The 26,240-nt window shown below is 37.8% G+C and overlaps 1 protein-coding gene across 2 annotated transcripts; it reads right to left on the bottom strand.

Annotated features, from left to right (window-relative positions):
* Positions 497 to 25,601, bottom strand: FAM174A (family with sequence similarity 174 member A). 2 transcript variants are annotated; one of them, XR_001918261.1, is made up of 3 exons: positions 24,852 to 24,906; positions 15,423 to 15,557; positions 497 to 2,181 (listed from the first exon to the last, which is right to left on the bottom strand). XR_001918261.1 is itself a non-coding variant. In XM_018050008.1 (2 exons), exons 1-2 carry the CDS (start codon positions 25,292 to 25,294, stop codon positions 15,419 to 15,421), a joined length of 582 nt encoding a protein of 193 aa, XP_017905497.1. In that variant the 5' UTR covers positions 25,295 to 25,601. The 2 variants fall into 2 exon arrangements, 1 of the variants encoding a protein (XP_017905497.1); XM_018050008.1 differs by lacking the exon at positions 497 to 2,181 and having other exon boundaries at positions 15,419 to 15,557; positions 24,852 to 25,601.

Below are 26,240 nucleotides of genomic sequence, written 5' to 3' on the forward strand. Positions count from 1 at the left end.
CCTAACCATATTATCACCATGATTGCTATACATCTAATGAAAATTTATGTACATTGTGTGCTGAATAAAATTTGGTGTACTATCTGGCACTTTAATCAAAGTAACTTATTATGATGATTAAAATAGTAGATTTGCAATACAAGAATGACTATATGAAAGTAATCAAATACAAGCATTTTTAACAAACATGTCAGAATTTCATACTCAGATAAAAGATATTCTTTTTAAAGTAGTAACCTAGAGAAACTGCGTATTTCTAATAAAGCTGCTGCCACATATTAAAACATTTGGTAACATCCCCTTTAACACCAACTTAGAGATCATGTATGAAGATTATCATTTCTTTATCTTAATAGCTAGTTTTCTTATTTTCTGACAGATTTGATTCTTACTTCCATTTAGTTTTAATGCAAAAATAAGTTTATAATTATTATATGAATTAACACTATTTCTAAGACACTACAGTAAATGATTTTCAAATATCACAAAACATTACGTATGATCTGGTTATAATATTTTTAAACGATGAACCTTCATATAAAACCTGGAGGCTTGGTTTCTTTCGGAAATTAAAGTATTTATCAACACTGTGTAAACAGTTCCTCATAATAACTACTAGTGGGAGCTGAACAAAGGCTGATCCCTTTAGAAGAGGAAATATATTTTCTCTTTAGTCTCTGTTTACATAATACACAGAAATATACTGACATTGGGGGGACTTGGCTCACTGTGGTAAGCCAGTTAGCATACAGGAGAAACTAACTTGGCATTTTAAGTGGTCAAATACTCCAAGTTACTTCATTGCTCGTGGATTATGTCCTTGCCTTGCTGAACTCCAGAGAGGCTTCAGGGTTTGTTTCGGAACAAAATGTAGATGGAAATGAAATATACGACTTCAGGGCAGACGCTTATGAACTAGCATGCAGTTCACCACATCTGGACATTTAGCTACGAGGCAATATTCCAAGCTGAGGTTTCTTCATCAGTTCGGCCCTGGAGAAAACATCATGAAGAGCAGAATCACCGTCCATAACAAATGGGCAGTGTGAGTGAGAGATAAATCTTTGCTGTTACCCACTGTGATCTGGGGACCATCTGTTACCACTCTATCAACTAGCCTGTCCTGACACACACATTTAAATTACCTTCATGGCCCCTCTAGGCAAAGGCGTCCGTGACCCATACTTTTCCTGTCAGTTCTCCTCTAGTTTTTAGAATGTGAAAAACTGAAGCCTCAGTAGGGTTAATTACGTGTTCAGGAGATAATGAGGTTAGTCTCTGTATCTAGGTCTGACTCCAAAGTCTATGCACATACTTAAAATTCCTTCCTCTTCTACGTCATAACGTGATGGGAATGTTTTCACTGGTACTTCTCTCACAATACTGTAAACAAATTAAATGGCTTTGAAATTCACTGGTTTCTGAAATATCTAATCAACGTGGTGTCATAATTTAACAAGGAAGTTGTTAAAATACAGTAACTTTTGGACAGATTTTTAAAGAAATCATATAAAATACATACGCTAATATATAAATCTATAGCTTTGGGTTTACTGTATAAACACATCTTGTTTATACCACATTCAAAGAATTTTAAATAGTATTTATTGTTTTACACACAACACAGACATTTTTATTATTTAAAAAACCCAAACTCAAGATAATAAATTTGGCTTCTTTTCCCCACAAAAATGGGAAATACATCTTGGTAGTTACACACCAGTTGGTTGCTGGGATTTATAGTTCCAGGAAAAAAAAAAACAAAAAACAAAATCCTTAACCAGCCAAAAAATAAATTATATATATATATATATATATATATATACACACACACACACACACATATATAAATAAAGTTAACTGATTAGTACATAAACAGTTTACAATAATAAGGTAAACAAGAAAGAGAAACTCATCAGAAAACACACTGCTTTAAAGTAATTTTCAGATCTCTATTATAGTACAATTACTCCCAACAACTCTGAGCCCATTAAGAGCACTTCTATACAGAGAAAAACTAACAAATGATACACACCTATTGTAACAACAAATTGAAGGTTCTCATAATATATGTAACTTAAATACCCCCCATTGATAAAGTGGCTTTTTATTCCTTAAACATAGACAGTCTGCTCTTCATTGTAGAAGATGAAGTTTTCTCATCAAAAGGCACATTCTTATCTGCAAGAAAAAAAATACTATAAATGTTTATATGGAACAAATTTAAACACACTTTAAAATATCCCCAAAGACTTGGAGTGCCAGAAGATAATGAAACTATTTAATCTAAGGAAATTATAATGAAGGGCACTAATAAAACACATAGTTACTTTGTCTACACTAATTATATCAGATACTATTGTTTAAATTATACTTCTAACTTTTTCAAAGGAATTTTATACATAACTAGCGTGGGTACCATGAACAACTTTGACAAGTATACAATGTAATTATTTATTTATGGTTTCTATGAACAGAATGCTTAACAGATCCTATTTCTAAACCTTCAGAAAGTAGCATTAATTGAAGCTGCAGGCCTGGAAGTATATTCAATGAAACAATAAAAAAATGCTTTTAATATTTATAATACAGCTATAAAAATTTTCCATACAGAAGATAAGGTTTTCTATAAATTATATGATGTGGTAAATGTGCCTATTTTCTTACCTTATTGATTAGTTTATGGTAATATGAGGCTATATTTTCATCACAAATATTTTTATACACCTTACATCAGGCTTTACTGCTACTTAATCTAAACCACAGATGCTAAGGAACTTTTGCTAATAAGAGCTATTACAACTGAAAGCATTTAATTCAACCAAAAGCAAAGGTATGCAGATTTTACTAACTTAATATGTTGTCCTTTATAATCATCATTAACATATAGAACTTCATTGGAGATACCTATGAGAATGAGTAATACTCTTTTCCAACTTACTGTTTTATCTAAATCATAATAAGCAATCTACAATAGATCTCTAAATGATTATGTTATTATAAGCTAAGGAAATTCCAATATATTTTGAGGGTAAATTTAAGCTTTTTTAAAAAATACATATTAAAGGTTAATAAAAAAACCTGGTACTCATGAACAATAATTGCCCAGAATTCATGCATTCATTCAGGGTCCCCTGCAAAGCCAATTCTCTCTGGCCAGCTGCCAAGTTTAACCTTCAGAAAATACTTTGAATAGTCAGAGTGACATATTTTAATTGTCTGATCAACAACTATTATCTCCTCTTTGCTAATAAAAATACTGATTTATTTTTGTGAACAAAGTAGGGTGACTATGCTGGAAGGAGGGAAGGTTCTGAGAAATTCTGATTTCCTGACAGAAGGACAGATGTGACTTCGGTTAATGCATCTCACTGTCTTCTTTTCTGGTATAGATGTGATGGCTGAAACTGTAGCAGCCATATAACTACGATAAAGCTTTAGGAAAACCACCTAGATGTAGACCCTGTCATCAAACTGCCATTGAACAGATGCCAGCGGCCAACTTCTGCAGGCTTCCCATGATATGAGAAAAACTTGTGAGTCTCTGTGATTCTAGATTCTCCACTACTTGTAGTAAAAAACCGTCAAACTAACAGAAGTAGAGAATACAATGGTGGTTACCAGGGACTGAGGGAAGAGGGAAATGAGGAATTGCTACTCAGAGGGTATGGAGTTTCAATTATGCAAGACGAATATGTTCCAGAGATGTTCTTGTTATGTAACATTGAACCTAAGGTTAACAATGCTGTATTCTGTGCCTAAACATTTGAGAGAGCACATCTCATTTTAAGCATTTTAAGCATTCTTACACATGCTTTTCTATGAAGTAAAGCAAATGTGTAGTAATAATACATTTTATGGAAATTTCAGTTTGGGTATTTTTCAAGCTTCAAGAATATTCTGTCTCTAAACAGTATGCAATGATACAATATAAAGAGAGACATTTTCAAGGACAACCTAAGAGCTAACTCAGAAAATCCTAAACTATCAAAGCAGCTATTAAACCACATCAAGTTGGAAAGGAAAAACTGTCCAAGTGTAGTCAAGAATATTGCTATTCCTTCATTTAAACACACTTGCAAATATCAGATTCCTGGAGTTTTTTTTTTTTTTTTTTCCTCCCTGGTCCTTTTTAAAGAAGATATAATGTCTTGGGATTTAAAGAATGAACACTATCTGAGAATGCTCGGGAAGGTTAATGCCTTAATAATTGCATTTAGGACTTTTTGTTCATAAACTTGAGATCCTTGTCCCTTTACTGTCCTGCGACCCCACCCATATAAGTCAGCCTTATGGGTGGCAAGCTCTGCCTGCATTGCCCATCCAGCCCAGCATATACCTTAAGAGAGTCTGCGACCCAGACTATCACAGCAGAACACAATCCTGAACCAAAGCAGTAAGCAAGCATTTTATTAAACAGATCAACTGTTGTATGAACAGAAACTTGTGATTCAGCTATCAGAGTTTCCATTTGACAGAATTACTTTAGATCAGTCTAACACTTGTTCTAGCTCTGTACTGTCTAAAACAATAGCAATCTGGCAATTAAAGTTAAAACTCCAATCAGTTAAAACCCAATAAAATTAAAACATGGACATGAGTTTGGTAAACTCCAGGAGTTGGTGATGGACAGGGAGGCCTGGCGTGCTGCGGCTCATGGGGTCACAAAGAGTCGGACACGATTGAGAGACTGAACTGAACTGAAAATTAAAAATTCAGTTCCTGGGTCACATTAGTCAAATTTCAAATTTCTGAAAAGCCACATAAGGCTAGTGTGGCTACCAAATTGGGCACCTCTAGACCATGTCAAGAAATGAGAAAAGAGCATTACCAAACAGTGTTTAATGTTATATAATCATTTAATAATATACAAATTTTTCATGTTCTTTACCAATAAAGACATTGAGATGATAACTGGAGCAAGGCAAAATTTCCTTCTAAGGCTCAATGTCCACAGAAAACTAAAACATTCAGAAAAAATCCCTAAACCCTACACAAACATTCTCTTTAACTACCTGTTTGCTGCTGCTACTGCTGCTAAGTCGCTTCAGTTGTGTCCAACTCTGTGCGACCCCATAGACAGCAGCCCACCAGGCTCCTCTGTCTCTGGGCTTCTCCAGGCAAGAACACTGGAGTGGGTTGCCATTGCCTTCTCCAGTGCATCAAAGTGAAAAGCGAATGTGAAGTCGCTCAGTCGTGCCCAACTCTTAGTGACCCCGTGGACTGCAGCCCACCAGGCTCCTCCGTCCATGGGATTTTCCAGGCGAGAGTACTGGAGTGGGGGGCCATTGCCGTCTCCGAACTACCTGTTTAAATAATAACAAAGACAGCACAGCTCCCCCAGAGTGGAGAAGGTACAGACTATCTTACTAGCAACACACACTGGACATCCTCAAATACCAACTTCTACCTAAATAAAAATTAGTGCTCTGACAGATCCCTATACATACTCTACTTACTCTGAATAACCTTAAGTGTTTACTCTGATAAAATGTTATGCTCCACATTGAAAGTAGTGATTTAGAAATCAGGATTATTTTCAAACTGATAACTGTTTGAAGAAGATCTTATTAAATGAGAGCTTCTGGTCAACACACATCCTGATTCTGTTATGCTGATGTTAATAACCAGAAAATATTCTGTGGCCAAGTAACACTGAGCACAAATGTAACCAACACATATAATACAGTATTAAATTTAATGATACAGAAGAGAGGAGCTAAGAAGCAAATTTTGAGTTTTTTTTAAATTACATGCATGGCAGAAATTACTAGAATAGCCTTGAAGTGATAGAAGTATTTTAAAAGTATTTTAAAAGCTGTCAACCAAGACTGTCAAAATGTCCTTTAGTGTGAAAGTGAAAGTGAAGTTGCTCAGTCGTGTCCGACTCTTTACGACCCCATGGACTGTAGCCTACTAGGCTCCTCCGTCCATGGGATTTTCCAGGCAATAGTCCTGGAGTGGGTTGCCATTTCCTTCTCCAGGGGATCTTCCCAACCCAGGGGTTGAACCCGGGTCTCCCGCATTGTAGACAGACGCTTTACCATCTGAGCCACAGCATTATAAAATAATAATAATAACTTTACTCTTCAGCAGAAATCAAACAGAATAACAAGGTATTATTTCCACTTGTTTTGTGTTATGAAGTAATGTTTAAAACTACATTTTTGAGACTGGTTATGAATATTTATTTCTAAATTGCTTGTAAGAAAATGAAAGGTAGTTTTGGTTAATACATAGTTGTCTCTAATTTCTCATCACATTTCTATCAGAGAGAGCTAAAATGTCCTACACAATTGTTAAAACACTGGTATGCGGTTCAGTTTTATAATTCCTTTGTGTAAAATGTTTCACTAACCAAAAGAAATTATGTCTAATACACAAATAGACATAATAGGATCACAATAGCAAATTCAAGATAAATTATATTAACTAAACAGCTTGAACTATTTTTTCCCACATAAGTACAAGTTTTCCCAATTTGATTGTATTAACCTCTAAGCTTAAATTACCAGACCTAGTGGTAATGATGGTTAACTCCCTAATATCCATTCAACCCCAGATGATAATTCTGAACTAATTATGGTATTTTCATTTTTCTTGCCAGGGTTCAATTTAGCAATGATCACATAACCAATGATATGAAAAACAAAAATAAAATTCTGTTAAACAGAGTTTCTGGGGAAACTTTTCTCATTCCTAAGGAAAGAGACACAAGATAGTCGGTCCCTAACTTTCACTGAAAATTACTGTTCAGGGCATGATTATAGGAACTGCTGGCACTATCCTATTATTGGTCTAAAAATGAAGCTCACACATGAAGACAGTCAGAATTAGGAGGATCAGGGGGAACAGAAGCCAGAGTCTTAATGTACTGTTCTTGGATTTGGCCCTGCCTGATCTACCTTATTACATGAAAAAGTAAACTTCTCTAGGGAGATTTAGATTAAACCACATAGTAGCAGTTCCATATAGTTCAATCTAACGCAAAGAAACAGTAAAAATTATTACTCCAAAATTTAACCACCAACAACAGTCATTATTAAAATCTTGATATAATAAAAGCCACATCCTTTTGTAGTCACTCAGGAAGAATTGACTACAAAAGGCTAGTTTCATACTGTGATTAAATCATAAGTAAAGAAATTAATCTGCCTTTCTGAAAATGACTTGTTTCTTGTTATTTTGTAGATAGAGTTTGGAAAATAAAGATGAAGCAATTTTAGAAAGCACTTAAACAATGAAGGAAGCATCAGTAAGAGATGCTCCAACAAGAATCACCAGCAGTTTTACTGCAGACTAATATGATTCTGTTTTGCAACTAACAAAGCAGGCAAATAGTATTTATATTCCTCATTTTAGGGGTCCCATTTGATCGCTTCTCAGCCTTTTCACTAAGATAAAGTATAGGGGTCCCCATGTGAAAAACAAACAATAATACTGTGTGCTCGTATAGAGGACAGAATGAACAGACTTTAGAATTATTTTCTTTATGGGTATAAATCATATAAATATTTAAAAATGGAATGAGGATTGCAGTAGGAAGAGGAGCCTAGATTATTTAAACTCTCCGGGCCTCAGTTTTCCTATCTTTAAAGTGAAAGCAATACAAACTACTTTGCAAGACAGTCTCGATGAATTCATCGTGTATGTAAGGAGCTTAGTAGAGCATCTGGTACATCCTACATTAAGGTAGGCGTTTACTATTAAGTGATTATTATAATTATACCTATTATAGTTCTGCTACTCTATTCCCTCCAGTTTTCCTCCTGGCTCAGTGACAGGATCCGTGCCTGATCTTATCCCTCTGAAGACATTCTCTCTACCACTACCATTCATTCCCTTGGATTTTCTACCATTTATATGACTGCTCTGGGAAGCCCTTGGTAAAAATCCTCTTTGAGGGTCTACAAAGACCTTGTGATACACTCCATATAAGTGTTGATTTTTCCCTTTAAAAATAATGCATTAATCATGGCATTAACCATGATTATCAGCTGTTACTAAAGTGAGTCACAATGGGATCTATACAGAAGAGTCCCCACTTAGGACAGTTTGACTTAACCAATCTTTGATTTTATGATGATGTGAAAACAATATGGATTCAGTTGAAACCACACTCCCAATTTTGAATTAAAGATGATCCAACAAGATCTTTTCTCAGGCTACCATGATCTCCTTTGTGATGCTGGGCAGTGGCAGGGAACCACGGTTCCCAGTCAGCCATGAGATCATGAAGGTAAACAAATGATACACTTCACTCTGTACTCATACAACCAAACTTTAAGTGTAGTATTCAACAAATTACATGTGACATTCACCACTTCACTATAAAATGGATTTGCGTTAGATGATTTTGCCTAACTATAGGCTAATAGCAGTGCTCTGGCTAATATAAGTGCTCTAAGCATGTTTAAGGTAGGCTATGCTAAATGCTGACATTCAGGTTAGGTGTATTAAATGCATCTTCAATTTATGATATTGTCAACTTATGATGGCTTTGTCCAGACATATATAACTCTATGGTAAGTTGAAGGAGACCAGTTCATTTTTTCCATGAGAGAAATTGGAAATGTTGAATAAATTGATGGCATAATGCATGTTTAATATCTGACACCAACACTGGAGGGCTTCCCAGGTGACTCAGTGGGTAAAGAATCTGCCTGCAATGCAGGAGACATAGGTATGTGGGTTTGACTCCTGGGTTGGGAAGATCCCCTGGAGGAGGGCATACCACTCTACTCCAGGCATTGCTGCCTGGAGAATCTCATGGATTCTGGCTGACTATAGAGAAGCCTGGCAGGCTATAGTCCCATAGTATCAAAAAGAGTTGGGCACAACTGAAGCAACTGAGCATGCATGCATGCACCAACTTTTGAAACCCAGAGAAAGTCCTACCTATTGAATCTACCTCAAATGAAGTAACAGAGTTTTTACTCTATATCTCATCAGAAAATAATATCTATGTTACAGAAGGTAACAGAAATACAAACACACCTCTACCTACATGTTTTTGAAACTTCTGTCCAGTAGGAGAAAAGAAATGAGTCTACCTTCCTCAAAGTGAGAGACAGAAAGAGATCCATGTGTGCACAGACTTTGGAAAAAAAAAAAATCACAGCAGGTATCTAAAATCAGTGTAGGTATTATTTAACATTGTTTGAAGAAGAAAATAAAAGGAGAAAAAAAAATAGCCTTTGCTTCTTGGCACCCTGAAGTACGCATCCATCTCATTGCTCACTTCAAAAGGTACAAAAGCAGGTTAGGCCTAGAGAAGAGTCTTTCCTCTGGTTTTAGCAAGGCTGAAAAATAATAATCAGGAATCCCAACTCTAGCTCACACTTGTTCTTTATTCCTGGCCTATGGAAGTATATCTGTTGTTACCTGCATGAGGCTGGCTATTTTATCCATTTTTGTTCACCACTATCCCTGGAGCTTAGTGGAGTGCTTTGGGATACATGGCAGTTTATCATTGCTTTTAATGAAGAGATGAATTCATCCAATTTATTACGTCCTCTAGGATATCACAGGCACCTCCAATATTCATGGTTAAAACTGACTCCACACCCTTTGACAAATTTACCCTGAACATACACCTCCAACAATACAAAAATATCTATGTGCAGGGTCATTCACTTCTGGATAACTTGTAACTGCAAAATAATTGAATGGAAACTACCCAAACATGAAAGTATAGGCAACTGACTCAATAAACCATGATACATACACCTTGTGGAGCACTACACTGCTGTGAAAAAGAACATCTCTATGAACTTACATAGCATGACTCAGTATTAAGTGCAACCAAAAAATATAAAAGTATATAAACTATAGGCTACATCTTGTGTAAGAGAGAGAAAGGTAAGAAATACATATTCCAACCAACTTTCATCAAAGAATCACAGAGGACCAACAAGAAAATAATGAAACTGACCATCTACAATGGGTGAGGAGGGAAGAACTGTGGAAGGGATCAAGAGAGCAGTACTTCTCTTGAGTGTATCCTAGAGAGAGTGGGTATGTATTCTTAAAATTTTCTGGTATAGTTTTACTTTTGGAGGCATGCTAGTTGTTTTCAAAACAAAACAAAACAAAACAATAAAGATGGGAAAGGCAGAAAAAAATCTAGAACAGAAGCAAACAAATGACTTAAAGGGAGAAAACACTGAAAAGGGAGAAAAAAAAAGAACTAAGCCAAATCACTTATAATATCTGACTACCCTCAGTTTTGGGCAGGATGAGGTTGTGAGGAAAAAACTGCAAACAAATCCTAAACTCTTAGTAGTTCATTTGTCTACTGCATATGCAAAGTGATTCTGACACGGTATTAGTTTTATTATAAGATTGAGCAGTAAGTAAATGTGTTGATGTTGTTGGGAGCCAGGATGTTGCTGGAAGTCATTCTTAACACAATGAACAAGAAAAATGTCACTATGGAAAAGGAAGAAAGCAAGAAAGAACCCAGTGGGGACAGACCTCAATGGCAGAATGGGAGGCGTGAAGTAATAGTATATAAAGTATGCACATATATGCAAATATGCATGGATATTGGAGCAAGAAATGCAACCCACTCTAGCGTTCTTGCCTGGAAAATTTCATGGATAGAAAAGCCTGGTGGGTTACAGTCCATGGGGTCACAAAAACTCGGACACGACTAAGTATGTGCACACACATATACTCATGCATGTATAAGGGCACATATGTGTGTGTGTGTTATATATACATTCATAGAATTGTCTGCTGAAGGACATCTGGTAGCAAAGAGCTCAGCTAGTACCCAAAGGAACCAGAGTTCCTTTGAGAAATGGCTGATTCCACGGCTGGTGCAGATACAAAACGAGCCTGGAACGCCTTGTTAGGCCAGAATGTAAGGAAATTCTTAAAAAAAAAATGGGAGCAAGTCACAGGGGCACAGAAGTCAGCTGGAATAAGCCTCCACTGGCAACTACATCAATGAATTATAAACCTTCGAAGAAAGAGAAAACCATGAACTTTTACAGTCAATAAGATAGACAGTAGTAGTGTAGCGTAGTGTGAAGTTGCTCAGTCATCTCCGACTGTTTGCGACCCCATGGATTATAACCTACCAGGTTCCTCCGTCCATGGGATTTTCCAGGCAAGAGTACTGGAGTGGGTTGCCACTGATAGACAGATATATAGATAGATAGAGAAGAAACAAGGATAAGCTCTTGCTAACAGTACATGTCAGTGCTAAACGGTAAATATGGAGGAAATGTTGAAGTTGGAAAATCACAATTTTACAACTATCATGGTGAAGATTAAATCAGGCAAGAATAATGACAAATGGGTACTAAATCTCAGGGGAAATTTTGATGAGAAGCAGAATACTGTATGATTCTAAAATGCCTTTGTAGTAGCTGCAAGGGGGAAGAAAAGCACATATTGGAAAATTAGACAAAATTTTGAAGAGGTACATCACAATTACCACTGCTACTGAAGGACAGGTGAGCACTGTGTGTCTGCAGATAAGGATGTCCTGAAAAGGATGGAGAAAGATGTATGGAGTATTTCCACCAAGAATACAAACTCTGAATCTAATAATGAGGAAATATCAGAAAATCACTTATATATAAAATGAGAGGAAAAAAAAATGAGAGGGATGCATTCTTCTGTATCATGATGACTAGGAAAGAGAGAACATAAGAGAACAAATGAAGTGGTGTTAAAGATAGGTGTCTCCAGATTAAAAGTTTAGGGTACTTTTGTAATATTTTTATTCCTGTAACTTTTCTATAGAATTGAAATTATTCCTAAGGTGGGGGGGGAATTAAGTAATGCATGTACACAGGCTCTTTGAAGAAAAAAATCCAACAACATAGAAATATATAAAATGAAAAGTAAAAAATGAAAATGAAATGTCAGTCCTCAAATCTCACCTATTCTCCACTGGAAGGTAAGCTTTACAAAGTCAGGATATTTAACATTTTTCTTTTCTGTTTTGTTGCTTTAATGTGACCCAAGCCCCTAAACTAGTGCCAAGCATTAAAAAATTGCTGTATGAACTAGTTGCTGTATCACTGATTTATTGGACGGATGAGGCTTAGATGATAAGAATCAGCCTGCAATGTGGGAGGCCTGGGTTCAACCCCTGGGTTGGGGAGATCCCCTGGAGGAGGGCATGGAAACCCACTCCAGTGTTCTTGCCTGGAGAATCCCATGGAGAGAGGAGCCTGGTGGGCTGCCGTCCACGGGGTGGCAAAGAGTCAGACTCGACTGCGCGGCCAAACACAGCTCACAAGCACACTTAATGACATGCAGTCCTCCTTACTTAATCCAGACATATGCATAAGTTTCTCCCAAGTCTTTTAAGTAAATGGTATCACAACATTAAGAAATTTAAGCTTATTTCATTATCAATCATCATTGATAATTATCATTATTCCCAAAACTTGCATCTCCATTATTATTGGGTTTTTTGTTCGGCCTGAACAAACATCTTGGCCAATCGAGTATTTCCATTTCTCTATCCTTCACCTTCTAAACAGAATACTTAAATCCTGTTGACAATATCTTTCAAAGCCTCTTGAATAATTCACTCCACTCTATTTCTCTTTTCTAAAAAAACCAAATATATATATATATATATATTTTAATTTACATGGCCACTCCAGGTCTTTATTGTGGCATATAGGGTTTAGTTCTCTGAACAGGGCTTGAACATAGGCTCCCCTGTATTGGGAGGGTGGAGTCTTAACTGCTGTACCATCAGCGAAGTCTCAGCTTCTCCAATGTATGTATACCATCTAACTGATCTTCTTCCTGGTTCCCTTACTTCTCCAAGAAGTCTCTACTCCTCCAATATATGTGTACCATCTAACTGATCATTTTCCTGGTCCCCTTGCTGTTTATCATAATCTTCCTCCAATTTATGCACAGTTATCTTCAAAATACAGCTTTCATTATGTTTTCCCTGTCTTAAAATTTTCCAAGTGGCTTTTTGCAACCTGTAGAATAATTTGTAACTGATTTAACATGGATCACAATCTGCCTTCTAATTTATTGTTCTGCCTTTTACATTCAAAGCTCAAAAATCATTCATTCACCCATTCATTTCTTTCATACATACTAATATAGTATACACTTCTTTCAGTTCCCTGAAAATACTTTACTCTGTTGCTTCTGATTCTCTGTGACTGTAGCTCTCTCTCCAACTCCAGCCCCTCTAGCCACCCTTCACTTAGCTAATTTTTTTTCATGTTTCAAGTCTCAATTTACCTGTCACTTCCAAGAGGTTTTTCTGGATCATTCGTTTCTGCGACCCTACTATACATCCCCACATCATCCTACTCTTCCTCTTTCTCTGTTTCTGTAACTCTGACTCATGTTTAGCTCCCTGAGAGAATGCAAGCTTCATGAAAACGGGTATACGGAAGATAGATAGGAGAGAGAGGCCTGTGATGAGGTAAGACGCAGAGTAAGAGATGACTGTGGGTGACGACATCTCATGGAAACTCTTGCCTTCTTATATCCCTCCCACCTTCCCTGCTTCTGCCCCTCTTGATCTCTCCTAGGCCACTTTTCCCACTATGACAAGAGGTCTCATTCTTCAACACACATCTGATTATTTGATTATATATACTCTAGCCAAATAGTACCAGTAACAATAGCAGGATAACAAACTCCTTAAAAGAAAAAAAAAAAAGACAACAACCAAAAAAACTGGCACCATCCCAAGACTTGTCACAGCTGACCCCCACATGTAACATGCTGCACATATAAATACACATGCACATACAACAGAATGCATTCTAGACATTTTCTGGTGCTCACTTTCTGAATAAACTATCATCTGTCACAACTACAGACTCTGGGTTGTTGTTGCTGACTGTAACAACCTTTGTCTTGAGTCAAGCAGACTAGAAATAGACAAGCTAGGCTTCAAGTTCAGTTCCTCTTTGGAAACAACCTTGACTTCCTAAGTCAACAACTTCCTTTTCTGTGTTCCCTTTCTGTGTTTGTGCAGAGAGAGGTACCTCATATGCACTTAAGTTTTTAAAACATGACAAATACTACACTTTTAAAATATATTAAAAACTTTGCAGAAGATTAAAAGAAAATAATTATACAAAAAGTGAGACTCTGCCCCCCAATCCTACTCAGTGAGCACCTTCTGTAGGGTGAGCCCAAGAGGAGAGAAAAGAGGAGCTGTTTGCTCATTCTCAGTTCCCAACAGTATTTCAAAATGACTCTTAACTGTCATGCTAGTATGTAAAGATAAGTATCTGTTACACACAATGGCTCCTAAATGCATGTGAGCAACTTCATCTGACCTAAGCAAACAGTTAATAACTCGTAATATTAGACTTAATGAGAAATGTACAGTACTTTATAGCCAATATAAGGGCTTTTCAGGGGGTATATCTGAATGTTCTGAATAAACCTTAGAATGTTCTAAATAAATACATTTTAATGTATTTTATTCATGTTTATTTTCACTAAGATACAGAATTGCTAATGAGCAAATACAGTTGTTTGGCTCATACTTATAAATCTAGACTCTACTATTACTATGGCATCTTATGAATATATTTTTATTAAGTGAATTAATTACCAGCACCCAAAAGCTGAGTAGTATTAACTCATTCTTAAGTTTTCAGTTTTTAAAATCAAAGCAATACATGCAAATGTTATTAAATCCTGTGGTTCCAAAGGACCAATGAGTGTGCTCAGTCGTTCAGTTACGTCCCCACATCATCACAGCTCATATATACTTGAGTTAATAATCCAATTTTTGTTGAGTCTTTTTTCAAACCCCAGATTTCTATCACTCTTTCTATATATGTACCTCACTCTGGATGCTGGTGTTTCTTCACCCGAATAATGCCTCGTCTATTCCAACATGGCCTTCCCTATTGAGTGGAAACTTTACTGCTTCCCTTCCTCATGGCATCTGCACTGAAACTAGACTATATCCATGTTATTCTGTTTATCCAAACCTTTTAGGAAAGCTCGTAACTCAGTGAGAACAGATATAAGAACAGACATAAGAGCCACAGTATCAGACCGCTGACCATTAGCCCCACAATTTTGCCAAAAACGCTGATTACAAATAAAGTAACAAAGACTAAAACCAAAATATTTTCAGAATGAAAAGGAAAATCAAGTTCACTAATCTCCCTCTACACCTCCTAGAACCTCCCCGCCCCCGCCACATGCACACACACACACAGAGGATTATCTTCATGCAGCAGCAAAAAGGAAGGAGGCTCCACAAGGAGACCTGCAGTAACGACTTCTTTGGGGGATGGTATTATATCGTACACAATGATTTTAGCAAAGCAAAGCGAATGTGAGCTACTGGTTGGGTAGCACAAAAAACTTCATTAAACAGAACCTAAAACTCATCATTTAGGATAAAAACTGTTAAAAGAAATTTAAACTTTAAACTGCTCAACACTTACCTTCGAGGATGATTGGCATCAAACAATGTGTTATCCTCCTCCTCATCATCTTGCTCTAAGGGTGTCAATTCCATGTTTTCTATGTTAGTGTCCAAAACCCCGTATCTCCTAGTCTTTCGGTTTCTTCTTCTCATCCTATTAAATAGAAAATATTAATGAATAAAAATTATTTCTATGTGCAGTATGGGTGATTTTTATTTTATACTTATTTGTAAATTAAAAATAAATTATTCCAGTTTGTTACACTGAAGGTGTTCAGTATCAGAATGGCCACATTTCAGAAATGCAACCAGTTAACCATTTAAGATTATTTATTTATTTTAGATTACTTTTTAAACAAAATCTACTCCTTTATGTCTCTGTGCCATCACTACTTCTGACTGAAACACTTTCTTCTCTGTCAGCTGATAATGTTGACAGATAATCTCTTAAATCTTTGTTCTGGTCCAATAATTTTACTGAGGCCTTCTATTCTAGCCTTTCTCCCATCTCCTCTAGGCCTTCTTACTTCTTAACTTTCGGCCCCTCTAAGAAACTATATGCATACATGCATTCAAATTCTAGGCTGGGTAGCTTACAATCTTGGCTGCATCTAATCAGAATCACCTAGGGTGTTTTTAAAAGCTTCTTACTTGATCCATCAGTTTAGTTCAGTTCAGTCACTCAGTCGTGTCTGGCTCTGCGACGCCATGAACCCCAGAGTTGAGGCTGAAACTCCAATACTTTGGCCACCCGATGCGAAGACATGACTCACTGGGAAAGATTGAGGGCAGGAGGAGAAGGGGACGACAGAGGATGAGATGGCTGGATGGCATCACCGACTCGATGGACATGGGTTTAGGTGGACTCCGAGAGTTGGTGACAGACAGGGAGGCCTGGCGTGTTGAGGTTCCTGGGGTAGCAAGAGTCGGACATGACTTAGAGACTGAACTGAACCGAACCGCAGTACGCCAGGCCTCCCTGTCCATCACCAACTCCTGGAGTCCACCCAAACCCATGTCCATCAAGTCAATGATGCCATCTAACCATCTCATCCTCTGTCATCCCCTTCTCCTCCTGCCCTCAATCTTTCCCAGTGAGTCATATCTTCACATCGGGTGGCCAAAGTATTGGAGTTTCAGCATCAACATCAGTCCTTCCAATGAACACCCAGGACTGATCTCCTTTAGGATGGACTGGTTGGATCTCCTTGTAGTCCAAGGGACTTGGGGAGTTACAGTTCACCATCGGTCACAGTGGCAGAGAATCTGCCTGCCAATGCAGGAGATACAAGAGACACAGATTAGATCCCTAGGTCTGGAAGATCCCCTGCAGTAGGAAATGGCAACCCACTCCAGGATTCTTGCCTCGATAATCCTATGGACAGAGGAGCCTCGTGGGCTACAGTCCATGGGGTTGCAAAGAGCCAGACATAACTGAGCGACTGAGCACAGTCATTGGTCCTTTGGAACCACAGGATTTAATGACATTTGCATGCATTGCTTTGATTTTAAAAACTGAAAACTTAAGAATGAGTTAAGAATACTCAAGGTTTTACATTCTTCTCTTCTAATTTGCCAGTCTGTTGTTCAATTTTCTAAATCATATGGCCTTCCAAACATTCTTGCAGTTTCAGCCATGTGAAATTATTTTTGGAAATAAACTAGATTCTTCCAGGTCATTCAATTGTCAATATGTTAATAACCAGGCCATCATCAGTCATAGGATACCTTAGCAAGTCTTTAAAAAGGAAATGATATGAACGTTGATCTTAAGGACTTTTAATAATTATCTCAGCTGACATTCTTCTCCATTTCCAAGGTCATCATCATTCCTTGAATGATTTCCCAATCTTTCAATGAGTGGATAACCTAATCTGCCCAATAATGCTATTTTTCTCTTTCTGTGTAAAATGTAAACATTTGACTGCATTGCTATGAACACTTTATTATTTATTCTAGCTTCTACTGTCTTTTAACGTATATAAATGTTACCTTCTGAACATGAATCCAAGCTATTTGATAAGAACCTATTTCATATGCAAAGAGAGTACACTCTTTGGCACAAAATAAATTGGGGAATGCCATTCAATTAAAATAAATTTTGTATTTTAGGAAATGTTACTAATTCACCCAAGAATAAGTCAAATTAAAAAAAACAACAACTACATATTGTAAAATAGAATTTAAACTTAAAATGAGACTCCCCTAAGAATATCTTTCCTAAGTCCAAAGATATATGCAATAATGGCCACATGGTCATGGCAGCTTTATGGCCATAAAAACATCAAATACAATACATCCATATGCAGTGATTTTTTTTTTTTCCTGTCCTCAGGGAAAGCCAGGAACACTTATGAAGCCTTAATATTGGGCTGATTCAAGGGACCATCTACTTAAAATATTAATAAACATTAAATGTAAAATATAATACATATAAAAATGTATTGAAATCTTAAGTAAAAGGCTACTTCTAATAATATGCACTGTATATTATTTTTGAACAAAAGAGTACAGGAGGATTTAAAATTCATGCAATTTTAACAGCTGTCGTTCTCTCCACAAATTACTATTTTCATTAAGCTCGCGATGCTCAAACTTGTCTATGTATGTTAATAATTACATATATAGCATTATATATGTATACATTATTTTACCAGACAGAATAAATGCATATTGCAATCTGAAAACAAATTTTGTTGGGTCTTAAAAAATGGAACTTTAAATGCGTAGAGAGGAAAATATGTAAGCCTAAGAAAGCAAAAGAAAGTAGCAGTATGGTTCATGCTATTGAATTATATTCCTTTATCACACGGCAATCACAGGTAAATGATCATGATCAGATACCTCCTAGATATTCAAGTTATTATTCAAATAGTTGTTTCAACTGAATGCAGATTCCTCAATGTTTCATTACACTCAGGTTGCTAAGAATCATTTCTGTTTAAAAAACATGTAAAAACTACAGTAGAAAAATAAAGCTAAAGTACTAAAGTAAGGTTGATAAAGTTTTATGTAAAAATGTATGATGCCACATAAAATAAACACAACAGAATAAAACACCATTTCGTTTTACTACTCTGTGAAAGGGAGACAAGCAATCATGTAACTTGCTGTAACTTGCTGCACTGATCTGATTTTCCTGTTTCAACCGAATGCCTGTAGGATATTATTAAGTAATTTCTTCTATTTATCATTCAAAACTAGACTGAGGAATGTAGTATTTAATGGATATTTTATATACATACACTCTCCTATGTGATCAGGTACAATGATAAAGCTGAGTAAATTTCAATAAAGGTACAACTAATGATATAAAATTTGCCTTGAGTTGTTTGGGGCAAAAAGGTGAATTAGTGACCAACAATGATTTTTGGAACTCATTTTGTTTTTGCACTGAGACATAGCTAAATAAAAATTGGTGAGCCACAATTTCAGTTGTCCATGACAACAGAGTATACAGCATATAGCAAAAATCATTTTATCTGAAATTTCTCACATCTTTATTTCCCATTCTTTTTTCTCCTTGCCCCCACCCCATCTCTAGCCTTGTCAGACCTAACCTCTTGCAGATTACAGTTTCAGAGTTCATTTAAGAGTATGCTATGGGGGCGATTTTAGAAAATACCATGAACACCCCCACCAAAATATTACAATTGAAATTGCAGATACAAAAAGAATTCACTAAAAATAATTACTATTTCCTGGGTGTGCATATAAGTCAGGCAATTGAGGTAAGAAGCTTATAAGCACTACCTGAGGTAATCCTCACCACAAGCCTTTAAGTATCCTTATTCTAAACATAGAAAGTCAGACCTTAGAAAAAATTAAATTTGGGACCGTAAATAGTAGAGCAAATGATCAAGCAATTTTATTCCCAAGTCTGGGTTCTTAAACATTAGGCTGTATTGTCTTCCTATATGATTCAAAGTAATTTTAACCAAGGTCCAAAGTTAGCTACCAGTCCTCTGATCCCTAACACAATCATCTTACATTATACTAGACTGGATATATTGTTTTAAGTGAATTGCATTTTCTGGTTCATCCTCTCCTGGTTAAAAAGTAAGAACTTGGTAGCTACTAGCAATAACAAGTACATTTATGTACTTCTGGTTAGGCCATTTCTTAGTTTTGAACACTGCAACAGTTACTGGCTTTTTATTTATCCTGAAGGAAACTTCTGCCTTAACAGAACCATGATTTTGCTTAGACAGCAACTTATCCCAGCCCTGTTGTTGTTGCTTAGTTGCTTAGTCTTGTCCAAAGCAACCACATGGACTGCAGCTAAACCAGGCCCTTCTTTCCCAGGACTTAATTCACCTGTCCTTCTGTGGAATTTGACCCCTAAACTGAGGGACAAAGAGACTGAAAACTACTGCATACCTTCACAGTAGACTGTTCCTGCCAAGAAACCTCTGTGGTATTTTAGTGTCTTCTCTCCTAAACTGACTTAGTTTCTGTGAATCTCCAGTTGCTCTTTGACTTTGTTGTTTTTCAGTTCCTCATTTGTGTCTGACTCTTTTGCGACCTCATGGACTGCAGCACACCAGGCCTCCCTGTCCTTCACTATCTCTCAGAGTTTGCTCAAACTCATGTCCATTGTGTCAGTGATGCCATCCAACCGTCTCATCTTCTGTCGTCCCCTTCTTCTCCTGCCTTCAATCTTTCCCAGCATCAATGTCTTTTCTGATGAGTCAGCTCTTCACATCAGGTGGCCAAAGTATTGGAGGTTCAGCTTCAACATCAGTCCCTCCACAGAATATTTAGGAATGTTTTTCTTTAGGATGGACAGGTTGATCTTCTTGAAGTCCAAGGGACTCTCAAGAGTCTTCTCCAACACCACAGTTCAAAAGCATCAATTCTTAGGTGCTCAGCCTTCTTTATGGTCCACTGTCACAGCCATATATAACCACTGGAAAAGCCATAGCTTTGACTAGACAGACCTTTGTCTAGACAGACAGACTAGCAGAGACCTATGTCTCTGCTTTTTAATATACTGTCTAGGTTTGTCATAGCTTTTCTTCTAAGGAGCAGATGTCTCATAATTTCATGGCTGCAATCACCATCTGCAGTGATTACGGAGCCCAAGAAAATAAAAGTCTCTCACTGTTTCCCCATCTATTTGCCATGGAGTGATGGAACTGGATACCATGATCTTAGTTTTTGGAATGTTGAGTTTTAAGCCAGCTTTTTCACTCTTCTCTTTCAACTTCGTCAAGAGGCTCTTTAGTTCCTCTTTACTTTCTGCCATAAGGGCGTGTCATCGGCATATCTGAGGTTATTGACATTTCTCTCGGCAATCTTGATTCCAGCTTGTGATTCAGTATTTTGCCTAATGTACTCTGCATATAAGTTAAATAAGCAGGGTGACAATATACAGCCTTGACATAATCCTTTCCCAATTTTGAACCAGTCTGTTGTTCCATGTCCGGTTCTAATTGTTGCATTTTGACTTTCTGAGATCTCAATATTCTTCCAGGAAATCCCCTTTAGTTTAAGTTAGCTGGGGTCATTCTATGTGTTTAATTAAAATAGTAACTAATAGAAGTAGTAACCTAATATTCCTTTAATATTGGAAGGAAGTGTTAAAGGAAAAATACACAGGAGATGGAAAATGTTATTTCCTTTGAAAAGTCTAATAAAATAACTGTTTTCCCTACCCAAACATTTCTCAGTGTAATCAAACCCAGTTCATTTAGTTAATGCCTGAATGCAAACACTGTACTTAGCCTTAGCTAAATAATGATTTGCAAATAGCCTTTGTTCTGAGGTTTTTGAGTCTTCCCTAGACCCACACTGATCCCTGATTAAGAACCAAGAATGCTCACATATTAGGCAACTGCTTACCCAGTGCCTACCACATTTTGTACATAATGTTCAGCACTGCAGATATAATAGAGAATAAGACATACAATGAGTCTCTTTTCATAAAGACTATATACTAATCTTAGGAAGCCTATTTTATTCCTTCTATAAATATATTACAATTTCTACAGAGAGAATCTAATTTTTCTTTGGAATAGTTCTAGACTCTGAGGGGAAGTTACTTTTAGTTACACATTCTTAATAACTGAATTAGATTAAAAACAGTATGGAAGTTTTATGGAGTTCAAGTACTTTACAAGCAAAATATTCTCAGTGTTTTCTCATATCAGTTAACGAAAGGATGATTTTTGGCCCATTCTTCCCTGTTGGCACAAATAAATAATGCTGCTGTGTTGCCACACCTATTTTGGAAGTGGAGAGTCAAAATGGATATTCATCAAAATAAATGATTTTCATAATCTGGAAGCAAAAAGAATGAGTTCTGAACATTGCCCAGACATTGTTAGCATCAATCAAGTTGGAGATCAGGTGGCCTACTATATTTAGGAGTTGGCCTGAATGAATGTACTAGATGCTAGTTAAAGAGTCTAATTTTTCTTAGCCATAGATTCAGAATTTTGCTGTTAACAGACAATGTTAGTGACTCATCCAATAGAATCAGACTGAAAAGACTGCATGCTTATAAGCTTTACAGAAATGAAGATGGAAAATCCATGGCAAGAAATATTTATGTTAAGATTAAAAATAAGGTAAAAGCAAAATAAAAAAAGATCAATCATCAGACTCATCATTTATTTTGTGTATGAAACAACACTTAGGGTACTCCAATGCTATATGGGAAATATACAGCATTAAATAACAATTACATGTTGAGAAGAATAATTACTGCTCAATTTTCTTCTAATATTTTTTTCATATCAAGAAGAAAGTTTCAGTTTGGTGGTTATATGCCTGTAACACCTCATGAACATTTTCTAGCTTTCTCTTTAATAAAAGGTGGGCCTGGATTTGCTGGGTTTTGTAAACCAATACTATGGCAGCTCAAATAATGTTTCCACCAGTGATTTTCAAGCATTTGATCTTAAAATTGCTTTACATTCTTAAAAATTATTTAAGACCCTGAATTGCTTATAATTATGTGGATTATAAATATCAATTCTTAATATATTAAACCTATGAAAATTTTAAATACCATTTGCTTTTTAAAATTATAATAAATCCACTACAGATTAACATAGCTTTTTGTGAAAAATATATTGTCAAAAAGAAAACCAACAAAGGTGAAAAATGGCACAGATTTAGGTTTTTTTTTCAAATCTTGTTAATGTCTGGCTTAAATAGAGAGAACGAGATAGAATGAAAAGAGAGAAATTAGAAAAATAGAAAACTGCTAGATTTTCATATCTGCTTCAGCCTTCAATCATTTGCTATGCGTTGTCTAGTTGAAGGATATGAAGAAAATCCAGGTACAGTAGATGTGAGCTTGGAAAATGGAGGTACATTTTAATAGCTTTTCAGATTCTGGTGTTAACGTTTTTTTTTTTTTTTGATAGAACACCAAAACACGACAAGAGGTAGTTTCTTATGAGTTAGCTGCACTGTGGAATTTGAAACTATTATCAATAAACTTCTTGGGTCCTACAAACTTATAGTGAAGTCACTCAGTCATATCTGACTCTTTGCGACCCCATGGGCTGTAGCCTACCAGGCTCCTCCGTCCATGGGATTTTCCAGACATGAATACTGGAGTGGGTTGCCATTTCCTTCTCCAGGAGATCTTCCCAACTCAGGGACTGAACCCAGGTCTCCGGCATTGTAGGCAGATGCTTTACTGTCTAAGCCACCAGGGAAGTCATAAACTTATAAGAGAATGTATTATTTTGAAAATAGTTTCAATATTGCAGATACCTGAACAGGTCTCACAGAACCCTACCACCCTCCAGGGTTCCCTGTTATGCTGTACTTTCTCAGTTAGTTATTTAAGCCAAGAAATGTTCGTTTAAATAATGTTTTCCACTCACAAAATAATAAACAGATATGTTTAAAAGGAAACTTTAAGTACATCCATTTAAAGAAAAATATGAAATGGTTGAAGGTAGGCAGTTATAGGGGAGAAAAAAAGTGAAATAATTTGGAGAACAAACCAGTACATTCCCACACAACTACCTCTACCGCAGTAAATAGGAGGGAACTACCTAGTGCTTCCTTAGCTCTTCTCTTGGCTTCTTCTAACAGTGAGTTCTTAGCTCTGCATTTCAGCTCTTCAGAGGTGGTCCCCAACTCAAGAGGCTTTATCATGACTTTTCCAAATCGGTCTCATTACATAGCTGGCATGTTATAATACCATGATTCATGCCATAAAATAACTTTACTTCTGTAACAATAGGACGTATCAAGTGGAAGTTACTTACCACAATATAAAATATCACTAATTGACCTATATAATTCCTTTTCTACTTGATAAGGCATTAAAGGGAGTAGAAAAATAAGTGATAGTCATTTACTTATTCATTACCTCGTACACTGTAAGGACCTGATTTAATCAAAAGGCTGATCACAGATTTGGACACAAACATCACCGAAAAAAATTCAAACAAAGCAAATGATGGACTGTACAATCAGTGATGATTATTATATATCGTGGGACATCACTTTATTCTCCTAGGTTAGTTTTATCCTAGGTAAAGTGAAAGATGTCGTTTAAGTGTCCATATTTGTAACAAATCTGAAATTTAAGTAATTCTCTAATCTAACATTCTATATTAAGAATAAGCTCAAAAAACTATTCATTTGTAACTTTAAGCTTCTAAATGACTTAGAATTATTTACAGATGAATTCATTTTAGAAAAGCTTTTTGGAAGTTTAAAAAAAGTAAGTATATCCATTTACTAATCCAAATTTTGTAAAGTTAAAATCATATATAGTTGTTAAGATATGAAACATACTCTCCAACATTATAACGGGATCATATTTATGACATTATTTTTCCTTTGCTGCATAGGTATCAGTTTTCCACCTTATCAAGAAATTGGTAATATTTCACACCATATTATTTCAGTTCAGTCGCTCAGACTCTTTGCGACCCCATGGACTGCAGCACGCCAGGCCTCCCTGTCCATCACCAACTCCCGGAGTTTACTCAAACTCATGTCCATTATTTAGTGTCATGCAAAATGAATGCTAGCTGTTTCTAATGGGGACTCTAACAATGATTGAACCTACGCAGTTGTCAAGTTTCCAGGTCCAGAAAAGGTGGAAAGCAAGAAACTTCATAAGGTACAATCGATGGTGGCAAGTTAAAAGTCAACAGCAGGAAACTGCTGTTAAAAGAACTTCTTTTTTACATTTTATAAAATAAATCATCCTTAAAGATCATTCTGCATTACTATCAATTTACTCAAATAAATATTGATATAGAGGTTCGGTGCTAATTGATAGTTTACACATGAAAAGGGAGGCAGCAGGGACCTGGCGGTCTGAACACTCCCAAAGGTACCACAGGCTTTCAAGACCGTCCTCGTCACAATCTCACTCAGCAGGCATCGTGACTGAGGGGGTGGGAGGAGGTCGGCAGCTAAGCGCGCCTCAGGCCTGCCGGGGAGGCTCGCGGAGGCTTCGCCTCACCTGACCGTCCTGACGACGAAGTACACCAGCACTGCGCCGCTCACCACCATCAGCACGGTCAGGGCCCGCTGGGTCATGGGCTTGTCGCCGGGGTCGGGGCTCACGGCCAGGACGCCGCCCGCCGGGCCCCCGGCCCCCGCCTTCCCGCCGGGGTCGTCGGCGGCCGGCCCCGCCCCGGGCGTGCTGCCATTGCCGCCTTCGGCTCCCCGCGAGCCCGCGGCTTCCAAGGCCGGAGCGCGGCCCGCGGGCCGGGCTGCGGAGGGCCCGGGCGGCGGAGGCGGCCGGGTGCGCGGCCCGCGCGCCGCGTGCTGGGGGTCGGGCGCGGCCCGCGCGGCCGGCGGCCGTCCCGCGGAGGGCCCGCTCAATTCGGGCAGCAGCAGCGACAGCAGGAGCGCCGAGGCCAGGGCGCGGCTGAGGCAGCAGCTGCAGAGCGTCGGCTGCATGGTCCGCGGCCGGCTCCCTCACCGCGCGCGAGCTCCGGCGCCCGCCGCCCTGGCTCCAGGCGGGACCATGGGCGTGCTAACTGAAGAGACGGGGGAGAAACGCTGACTGAGGCCCGGGCGAAGACCTGGCCCGCCGCAGGTGGCGGAGGCGGCAGCTGCAGCTGCTGTCGACAACCGGAAGTTCGTACATCTCAGCAGCCCCCTGCTACTAGGGACGCTCCCGGTTGCTAACCTTCCGGGGCTGGCGCGTTCCGTGACGTCAGGCGCGTGAGACCATTTGCGCCCCGCTCACTTCCGGAAGTCGAGGGGAGGGAGCCTGCGGTTGGCCCCCTGGAAGAAAAGCAAACCGGAAGAGAGTTGTGTCAAGTGTGCAGCAACGCTTTGCGGGAAGAATCCAGGAGAGTGGAAGCTTGTAATATGAGTTCGTTGGTGCAAAACTGAAGAAATACAGCCAATTACTTATTAAAGACTGCCTTGGCGTTTCCCTCAGCTCAGGTACATATTTTACTAGACTGGGTTGTTAGGTGACTAGAAAGAAAGTAAACAGTTGTGTCAAGTGTGCAGCAACTCTTTGCAGGAAGAAACCAGGAGAGACTGGAAGCTCATCTTTTGAGTTCGTTGGTGCAAAAGTGCAGAAACACGGCCAATCATTTATTAAAGACCACCTTGACGTTTACCTCAGCTCAGGTACACATTTTACTAGACAGGGAGGTTGGCGCACTAGAAAGAAAGGAAAAAGAGTTGTGTCAAGTGTGCAGCAACTCTTTGCAGGAAGAAACCGGGAAAGAGTGGAAGCTCATACTTTGAGTTTTTTGGTGCAAAACTGCATAAATACAGCTAATCATTTATTAAAGACCGCCTCGACGTTTCCCTCAGCTCAGGTACACATTTTATCAGGTATTTTTTTCCTGCCTCTGGGTCCTTGACCTCCCTTTCCTTAGAGCGT

Source organism: Capra hircus, chromosome 7, assembly GCF_001704415.2.
Source record: "Capra hircus breed San Clemente chromosome 7, ASM170441v1, whole genome shotgun sequence".
In the NCBI taxonomy this organism is placed as follows: Eukaryota; Metazoa; Chordata; class Mammalia; order Artiodactyla; family Bovidae; genus Capra; species Capra hircus.

Excerpts from the sequence above, each read along its gene's own strand:
- FAM174A (XM_018050008.1), bottom strand. The coding sequence starts at position 25,294 with ATGCAGCCGACGCTCTGCAGCTGCTGCCTCAGCCGCGCCCTGGCCTCG. Across the intron at positions 15,558-24,851 it reads TTCGTCGTCAGGACGGTCAG|GATGAGAAGAAGAAACCGAA; the intron begins GTGAGGCGAAGC and ends TCTATTTAATAG.